The sequence below is a fragment of the Salvelinus alpinus genome, chromosome 8, assembly GCF_045679555.1.
Source record: "Salvelinus alpinus chromosome 8, SLU_Salpinus.1, whole genome shotgun sequence".
NCBI classification, from domain to species: Eukaryota; Metazoa; Chordata; class Actinopteri; order Salmoniformes; family Salmonidae; genus Salvelinus; species Salvelinus alpinus.
Genome location: NC_092093.1, coordinates 35,370,898 through 35,381,410, shown reverse-complemented (window position 1 = coordinate 35,381,410; position 10,513 = coordinate 35,370,898). Strand labels below are relative to the sequence as shown.

At 38.5% G+C, this 10,513-nt stretch overlaps 1 protein-coding gene across 1 annotated transcript in view; it reads left to right on the top strand.

Annotated features, from left to right (window-relative positions):
* Positions 1-232: 232 nt before the first annotated feature.
* LOC139583042 (cyclin-dependent kinase 19) overlaps positions 233-10,513 on the top strand; it is a 75,467-nt gene continuing 65,186 nt past the window's right edge. Inside the window, exon 1 of the mRNA XM_071413732.1 lies at positions 233-516. Within this exon, the coding sequence (XP_071269833.1) occupies positions 389-516 (128 nt within the window). The 5' untranslated portion in view covers positions 233-388. The remainder of the gene's footprint in view (positions 517-10,513) is intronic.

The following is a 10,513-nucleotide window of genomic DNA, read 5'->3' as shown; positions in this document are numbered from 1 at the left end:
GGGAGTCCCATAGGGCGGCGCACAATTGGCCCAGCGTCGTCCCTTGGTTAGGGGAGGTTTCGGCCGTCATTGTAAAATAAGTATTTGTTCTTAACTGACTTGCCTAGTTAAATCAAAATATAAACTGTAACGCAAAATGCGGACTGTAGTTTCACGGGCCTTTTACTTCCATGTTGATAACTCAAACTGACGTTTTTGTAAACTACCTTCCCCAGAAAGCCTTGCGTGCCAATTAGAAACGTCAACGAGCCAGTGAACATTAAACGGAGTAGACCAAAATCCCAAACAAGGAAATGGTGGGGGAATAAAACGACCAGATTATTTAATTAATGCATGTAATAATTAAAAATGTATATTATTGTAATTTAAGAAATATTTATGGGTTAAAATGGATTACGACTTCAAAACAAAGCTCGCGGCCGAACGAGAGAAGGTAGAAGATCTGTTCGAATATGAAGGTTGCAAAGTGGGTCGAGGCACATACGGGCACGTTTATAAAGCTAAGCGCAAAGACGGGTAAGATTCTGAATGTTATTGTTTACTCAATAAACTGATTGCAGAATGCCGTATGAAGACTATATCTCTTTTCACGTTGGACAGAGACTACATTTAACCCTCCCTGAGCTCTGCCAGTGTCTGTGTTTTTGTTTTCATGTACGCACTCACTCGCAACGGTCCTCCCCCAAAACAACACAGTGATGATGTTTATTATTTGACACCCTGTTCATGGTAACCCAGACTACTTTCAACATTCGTTATTTATATACGCCTAATATCGCCAGTAGAATCGTGTAAGCTATGATCTTGGTCAACTTGGCTAAGTTTTTGCTGCTTAAAATAATCATCATATTATTGCCAAGAGCACTGACACAGTCGAACTCGAGGCAACGCTTAACTCCTTTTGGTGCTGGAATTCAAATAAAACAAGTGTAACAGCAATGATTAGAATATACATTTTTGGCTAATACTTTATTATTATGGTTTTCTAATATGGATAAAATACTCATATCACACAATTAATCATTTTGTTATTGTTTGCTGTTGCTGTTCCTTATTGCCCATTTACTTTGCAAAGGCGCCAACATTTCTGTGGGATCATTTTAAAATGCATTGAAATGTGTTTTTCCTGCACAAGCAAGTGATTTTTGCTGTGTTTGATTCTCATTTGGGAACCAATCTCATGATATGCCTGGAGCATAGACTTCTCTCCAGATTGGAGGGAAAGTGGAAATGTAGGCTATGCTATTTCGGTTTTGAGGGGGAGTAGATCACTATATAACACTATCATTAGCCTATACTGGACTATTAGGCCTATTAGCCCAATCAGATATGCATATATCTATCTATTTATCTCTGAAACTGGAAACACTTATCTCCCTCACTAGCTTTAAGCACCAGCTGTCAGAGCAGCTCACAGATTACTGCACCTGTACATAGCCCATCTATAATTTAGCCCAAACAACTACCTCTTTCCCTACTGTATTTATTTATTTATTTATTTATTTTGCTCCTTTGCACCCCATTATTTCTATCTCTACTTTGCACTTTCTTCCACTGCAAATCAACCATTCCAGTGTTTTACTTGCTATATTGTATTTACTTCGCCACCATGGCCTTTTTTTTGCCTTCACCTCCCTTATCTCACCTCACTTGCTCACATTGTATATAGACTTATTTTTCTACTGTATTATTGACTGTATGTTTCTTTTCCTCCATGTGTAACTCTTGTGTTGTTGTATGTGTCGAACTGCTTTGCTTTATCTTGGCCAGGTCGCAATTGTAAATGCGAACTTGTTCTCAACTTGCCTACCTGGTTAAATAAAGGTGAAATAAAATAAATAAAAAATATAGGACATAGGAACTCATCAATCATCAATCTCATCAAACTGGTCAATCTATACTGGAGGTAATCCAGTATATCACCTCCAGTATTGATTGATCAGTGCGATGAGATCCTATATGTCTATCTGATTGGGCTAGTAGGCCTAATAGCCAATTATAGGCTTATGATGACAAAAAATTATCCATTCTTTAGGGAAGTCAGTGTAATATGGAACTTTTGTCCATAGTAGCAGAATATATACTATCTGTAATAAACAATAAATAAGTTGCAAAATGTAAATTCCAGTGCATAGTTGAGGGTGTTTTTTTTCTATGTAGGATCAACTGGTAATTTGGCATAGGGCCTTCTGGCACAAGTCGTTAACTCAGCAAAAAAATAAACGTCCTCTCACTGTCAACTGCATTTATTTTCAGCAAACTTAACATGTGTAAATATTTGTATGAACATAAGATTCAACAACTGAGACATAAACTGAACAAGTTCCACAGACATGTGACTAACAGAAATTGAATAATGTGTCCCTGAACAAAGGAGGGGTGAAAATCAAAAGTAACAGTCAGTATCTGGTGTGGCCACCAGCTGCATTAAGTACTGCAGTGCATCTCCTCCTCATAGACTGCACCAGATTTGCCAGTTCTTGCTGTGAGATGTTACCCCACTCTTCCACCCAGGCACCTGCAAGTTCCTGGACATTTCTGGGGGGAATGGCCCTAGCCCTCACCCTCCGATCCAACAGGTCCCAGGCGTGCTGAATGGGATTGAGATCCGGGCTCTTCGCTGGCCATGGCAGAACACTGACATTCCTGTCTGGCAGGAAATCACGCATAGAACGAGCAGTATGGCTGGTGGCATTGTCATGCTGGAGGGTCATGTCAGGATGAGCCTGCAGGAAGGGTACCACATGAGGGAGGAGGATGTCTTCCCTGTAACGCACAGTGTTGAGATTGCCTGCAATGACAACAAGCTCAGTCCGATGATGCTGTGACACACCGCCCCAGACCATGACGGACCCTCCACCTCCAAATCGATCCCGCTCCAGAGTACAGGCCTCGGTGTAACGCTCATTCCTTCGACGATAAACGCAAATCCGACCATCACCCCTGGTGAGACAAAACCGCAACTCGTCAGTGAAGAGCACTTTTTGCCAGTCCTGTCTGGTCCAGCGACGGTGGGTTTGTGCCCATAGGCGAGGTTGTTGCCGGTGATGTCTGGTGAGGACCTGCCTTACGACAGGCCTACAAGCCCTCAGTCCAGCCTCTCTCAGCCTATTGCGGACAGTCTGAGCACTGATGGAGGGATTGTGCGTTCCTGGTGTAACTCGGGCAGTTGTTGTTGACATCCTGTACCTGTCCTGTGATGTTCGGATGTACCGATCCTGCGCAGGTGTTGTTACACGTGGTCTGCCACTGCAAGGACGATCAGCTGTCCGTCCTATCTCCCTGTAGCACTGTCTTAGGTGTCTCACAGTACGGTCATTTCAATGTATTGCCCTGGCGACATCTGCAGTTCTCATGCTTCCTTGCAGCATGCCTAAGACACGTTCACGCAGATGAGCAGGGACCCTGGGCATCTTTATTTTGGTGTTTTTCAGAGTCGGTAGAAAGGCCTCTTTAGTGTCCTAAGTTTTCATAACTCTGACCTTAATTGCCTACCATCTGTAAGCTGTTAGTGTCTTAATGACCGTTCCATGTTCATTAATTGTTTATGGTTGCCTGAGAAAAACTGCTGATTGTTTTGGACATATTGTGTATTCATTTATGTCATTTGTAGGCTTACTAATATTGGGAATGTTCTATTTAGTTAATCAATATTCTGGATAGTGTTTCTATCAAACTGAGACATAGCGTTGTTGTTGCTGATTTCTTTCAGTGACGCATGCTTTCAGGGGTGGTGCAGTAGACCTGGCTGACGCAACTTACGTGATTCACAGCGATGGAGAGCTGTGACACACTGATGTCAGAAGGATTTCGAGTTAGGTGTTAGCCAGACTAATAGGCCTAGCCCAGGGGAGAACGACTGCCCCCTCGCATTGAGGGTTTCAAGTTGAAGGCCGACGGTGGTACTGCAGGCATTGTTTCCAGAAAACAGGATCCTCCATTATAATGAATGGGGAAATGGCAATCTTCGTGGTTAATATTTGTGGATCCATTACTTTTTTTAAATAACAATCATGGTACCAATAATTATTTTATTTCACTAGATATATGTCCTTGAACCAATTACTTTAAAATCTCACACAGACAGTTATAAGGATAATTTAGTTGCTAATGGCAGCCTGCAGTACATCGGTCGGCCTTCAACTTGAGATACTCAATGAGAAGGGGCAGCACTGAGCTAGCCTGCAACGTCACTGAATAATAGATTAATAGAGTTAACTTTGATATCCTGAAATACACCTTTATCTCAGGTGGAGGTTTTAATTCTGTATCTAATGATTGACAGATATCCAGCATTATTAATCCTGAGTTTAATCTGTCTTAGTCTCTGATTATTCGATATTTGGAGATCTAAATATGCTGATAAAAAGTACTTCACTTGGAGTAACAAGGACATGTCCAGACAGTCAAGAATTTACTTCGGGTTGATTTCTAATTCATTAGATAACACTGTAGTCAAGGTATCCATTGAACCATACATTCTTACTGATCGTAAAGTTCTATTCTTATCTTTACATTTTTATGTCTCTGAAGTTAATAAACTGAATCGGAGTTATTGGAAACTCAATAGTAGACTGTTGGAAGATGATCATTTCAAGATGGATGCCAAAAATATTATACAAGAAAATTGGAGGAAAACCCAACTATTTCTTATGTCTTATGGGAAATATTGGGAATTAATGAAGTATGAAATAAGACAAACAGTCATGAAGAGAGGTAAAGAAATTGCTGAATTAAAAAAATTGAGGGAAGAGAAACTTTTTAAGGAAATACTTTCTCTAATCTCTATAGAGGACCTTGGTGAAGAAGGAAAGGGTCAGTTATTTTATTTCCAATTTTTTTCTTTAGAAATGGACTGAATATATGAAGAGAGAGCAAAAGGTGCATTTGTAAAATCAAGAAAGAGATGGTTAGAGGAAGGTGAAAAAAACACAAAATACATACAATTTAGAGAGAGAAAATTCTGAATTTACCTCTATTCATAAGCTTAATATAGATGGCAAAGAACATGATAACTCCAAAGATATTCCAAAACATGTTTCAGAATTCTATGGTAATCTTTACACCAGTAATATCTGTCCTACTAGTGGCATATCTGCCTTTCTAGACTCTGTCAAAAACTATGCAAAATTCAAAGATGAAGACTTCCAAAAGTCTTGTGAGGAATTTATGTATATTAATGAAATATTCAAATGTATCAGCAAGTTAAAAGAGAACAAATCTCCAGGGAATGATGGCTTATTAGTTAATTCTATAAATATTTTCAGGAGGATATTGATGAATCTATTTATATTTAATGTTTAAGGAGGCAATTGATTTAGGGGTCCTGTCTGTTTCTATGACACAAGGCCTCATTTCTGTAATCCCCAAACCAAACAAAGTTGCAATAATGTTTGAAAATTGGAGACCAATCACATTAATGAACAATGATGGAAAGCTACTTGCATCCATCTTTGCAGAAAGACTTAAAGGTCTTGACCAAATAATTTATGATACCCAATCTGTTTTTTTGAAGGGCTGACATATATGTAATAATATTCAACTAGTTTTGGAATTGATAGACTACAATGAGCACATTATGGAATATAGCTTTATTTTATTTGTAGACTTTTACAAGGCTTTTGATACAGTTTAACATTATTTTTTATTTTTGAGACTCTTTGATTTTTGGGTTTTGGTCAATATTTTCAAGGTGTACAGTAATTAAGACACTACAATAATAGTAACATATCTGTTAAATTATCCATGGAACTTCACAGAGATTCGACATTAGAAGCGGAATTAAACAAGGATGCCCAATTTCTCCTTTCTTATTTGTATTGGTCACACAAGTTATGGCACTTCATATCAATAAGGATTGTTTTAGGAGTACTCGGATACAAGATAAAGAGAGAATGTTCACAATTGGCTGACGACACCACCATTTTTTTGAAAGATCATAATGAAATCAGGAAAGCTATTGAGTGTATTATTAATGCCTTCTCACATGTATCAGCTTTATCTCTGAATATTAGGAAATGTGAATTATTTGTGTTGAAAAGATGTGACTTAAACTCAGTATGTAACGATGTGATCACATATCTTGGTAGTTAGCAAAGATCAGAAAGAAAGGGACAACTTAAATTTCTCTCCTATTGTAGAAAAATTTGGAAAGAAATTTAACTCCTGGCTCTTAAGAGATCTTTCTTTAACTGGATGTGTACTTTTGTCAAAATCTGAAGGTCTGTCCAGATTAGTTTATACCTCCCTTGCCTTGGATGTTCCTCTGTCAGTAACTAAAATGGTTGATACTAAATTATTTTACTTCATATGGAGGAATAAACCTAATTATTTAAGAAAAGCTGTAATATGTACCACCCAAAATGAGGGAGGGTTGAATGCTCTGGGTTTTAAAACCTCTATTACAGTCTTTTAAGATCAAATGGATACAAAACTATTTAAGAAATAATGATTGCATTTGGAATATAATCCCCAATTTAATATTTCAACAGATTTGTGGTCTAGACTTCTTACTCAAATGCAACTTTGATATGGGTAAAATCCCTATTAAGCTTGCAAACCTTTATAAACAAGTACTTCTAACTTGGAACCTCAATGTACAAACAATTTTCCCCACATAGATATACAATCTGGAATAATAAAGACATAAAATACAAAAACAAGTCTTTTTTTCAGAACTGGTTTGACAACAGCGTTATCTGGGTTAAACAATTATTGGATAATGATGGACAACTATATGATTATCCAGAATTCATGAGGACACAAATGTTACATTCACTCGTGAGGAGTTTCAAATTGTTGTTAGAGCTGTCCCTAAAGGTGCTATTCTTCTTTCAGGAGAATATGACAATACTCAAAGTGCCACTGTTGAGGATTTTGTAGCCTCAATACTGCTAGAAGGAATTGACATTTTAAACTATAAATGTAATAACATGTATATAAGAACTATGTCAAGATGTTACTATTCAATCTGCTAGAATATACTGGAATGCAGCCCTAGGACAAGTGAACTGCAACAAAGTCTCGTTGTCTGGCAAATATTGTATATCTAATAAGGTGAAAGAAGTATCATACAAACTCATTTGATAGAATCTACCCTGTAAATACCTTTATCATACACAGATTGGGACTGTTTTTATGTCAGAAGATTTTATTTTAAAAGAAACTACTATTAATGTTAACTTGAAAGACTCTGATATTGTTTTATTTTGATCCAAATGATATGGACTCTGATTTCATTTTCATTGTTCCTTTCTTCATTTTTCACGGCAGATTCTATATCCATAAAATGAAGTGGGCGGAGAACAAACCCCTCTTCACGTTGTTTTAAGATGGAATTGAAATATTATTTTGAAAATGATCAGTAAGTGTAAAAACAAAAAAGCAATACTTTTTGACAAATGGAAAATGTATCTCGATATGCAATGGTTTGTTAGGTCTGTTAGGTTTATATACTCTTGTTTTTGTATTTGTTTTGTTCATAATAATAATAAAACAAGAAATAATAATAATAAAAAGCAAGAGGTTGCATAGCAACAGCATCAACCTCCGGTAGACAGACGATGCGCTAGTACGCTCAACTGAAAGGATACCGTTCGTTTACACCAGTGGTTCCCAAACTTTTTATAGTTCCGTACCCCTTCAAACATTCAACCTCCAGCTGCGTACCCCCTCTAGCACCAGGGCCAGCGCACTCTCAAATGTTGTTTTTTGCCATCATTGTAAGCCTGCCACACACACACTATACATTTATTAAACATAAGAATGTGTGTGAGATTTTGTCACAACCCGGCTCGTGGGAAGTGACAAAGAGCTCTTATAGGACCAGGGAACAAATAATAATATAATAATAATCAATCATTTTATCCATTTTACATATAAAACCTTATTTGTTCATTGAAAATTGTAAATAACTCCCCACAGGTTAATGAGAAGGGTGTGCTTGAAAGGATGCACATAACTCTGCAATGTTGGGTTTTATTCGACAGTCTGTCTTAAATCATTTTCCACACACAGTCTGTGCCTGTATTTAGTTTTCATGCTAGTGATGGCCGAGAATACACTCTCACATAGGTACGTGGTTGCAAAGGGCATCAGTGTCTTAACAGCGTGATTTGCCGAGGCAGGATACTCTGAGCGCAGCCCAATCCAGAAATCTGGCAGTGGCTTCTGATTAAATTCAATTTTCACAGAACCGCTTGTTGCAATTTCAATGAGGCTCTCTTGTTCAGATATCGGTAAGTGGACTGGAGGCATGGCATGAAAGGGATAACGAATCCAGTTGTTTGTGTCATCCGTTTCGGGAAAGTACCTGCGTAATTGCGCACCCAACTCACTCAGGTGCTTCGCTATATCACATTTGACATTGTCCGTAAGCTTGAGTTAATTTTCACATAAGAAATCATACAATGATGGAAAGTCCTGTGTGTTGTCCTTGTTAATGCAGACAGAGAAGAGCTCCAACTTCTTAATCATAGCCTCAATTTTGTCCCGCACATTGAATATAATTGCGGAGAGTCCCTGTAATCCTAGATTCAGATCATTCAGGAGAGAAAAAACATCACCCAGATAGTCCAGTCGTGTGAGAAACTCATTATCATGTAAGCGGTCAGACAAGTAAAAAATGATGGTCTCTCAATTCAAAAACACGTGTCAATACTTTACAGGGTCGCTGTCCATATCATTGAATAGTGCAGAAAATGCACGCGAGTTCAGGGGCCTTGCTTTAACAAAGTTACCATTTTAACTGTAGTGTCCAAAACGTCTTTCAAGCTGTCAGGCATTCCCTTGGCGGCCAGAGCCTCTCGGTGGATGCTGCAGTGTACCCAAGTGGCGTTGCGCGTGCAAGCAGTTGCTCCCGTTACCACTCCATTATGTCTCCCTGTCATGGTTTTTGCACCATCAATACAAATACCAACAAGAGCAGCAGCTACGTTTCGCTACATACGGACCGTTAGTGGAATTCCCCCGAGAGAGTAACGGTTAATGTGATTGGATGTTAATTATTTGACATTGTGTTGTTATTTTGCTGAACATGATGGTTTAATTTTATTTTTGCAGTGAAACGAGGCTACTCAGGCAAGAAAACAACCTCACCCAAATGTATAGCCCCGTTGGAAAATATAAATGGACTGTTTGAAAATGTGAAGGATAAAAAACAACAAATGATTTGGCGTATCTCTGACGGCATTGCGCGTACCCCAGTTTGGGAATACCTACTTTACAGTATACTAAAAGGAACTAATAGTATATCATATATATATATATATATATATCAGTGCAGGAGGCGTCACTGCAGTCCCTGGTTCGAATCCAGGCTGCATCACATCCGGCCGTGATTGGGAGTCCCATAGGGCGGCGCACAATTGGTCCAGCGTGGTCCGGGTTTGGCCGGGGTAGGCCGTCATTTGTAAATAAGAATTTGTTCTTAACTGACTTGCCTAGTTAAATAAAAAAATTGTATGTAGTATATACTCATTAAGTATGTAGTATACAGTGTGGGTTTTCAAACATAGAAGAGGGAGTGTTTCTATCCGCATATATGTGAATTTAGGAACATGAATCAGGATTGTGGCCAGATGAGTGTAGTGGCCATGCAGGCTTTTGTGGGGGTCAAAAGGTAGCCTGTGGACTGTGTGTGAGGCGTCAGCATGCTTCAGTTCGGCTGGCGGCTAGCGAACCAAATGAGTGTGCTCGCACATGACAGGGAGACAAAAGACCTTTGCTTGAAAAAACTGAAAAAAGTGTCAATAGTACTGTTTTTCCTATTTGAGATGCTGTAGCCAGTTCACTTCCTCAAAATAGTCAGAAGTAATTTAAGATAACTCAAGAAATCTGTCATTAATTTTGACATTTTTGCAGAGGAGATCTTAGTGGCGCCATTTTACACCTACAGTAACTAAGATGTTTGGTGCTGTATTTCTCAATGAAAAAATGTGCATGAAAACGAGTCGTCTCTCGTTGAATGACAACAAAGACTTTATTGAAGAATCCCTGCAGTTGACCAATCACGAACGAAAGGGCGTAGAATTCGGCTCCCGAACTTCGGCTAGCCTCGAGGGGGGAAAAATGTGCAAAAACATCACAAAATGTCACCATAATATATGCACAAACTCTTCTGAACTGTTTCAGTAGGGAAGTATCCTTTATTCACCATTCGTATTATGTGGTGGAAAATAGCAAAAGAAAAAGCCCCCACCTACCCTCCAAACTCATGTTTGTATTCTTGTTGTCTATTAGCATTTTCTATGACTAGACAGTTGTGTTGTGATTTTCATGATTACAGTGTTTACTGTGCATCAGGCAAATTGGTGATGTCATGTTTGATTAAAAAAACATGAATCCACTCACTATAGATTTGTAGTACAACATTTGGTCTTCATTATCCAAAGTTTTTCACCTTTTCACCAAAACCATTTTCTGCAATCTAACACGTTTGAAATAGGGTCAATACTATTTTCTGAAGAGTCGATATTAGATTAATAAATGTTCCCCAACTACGAGGATACTGCTT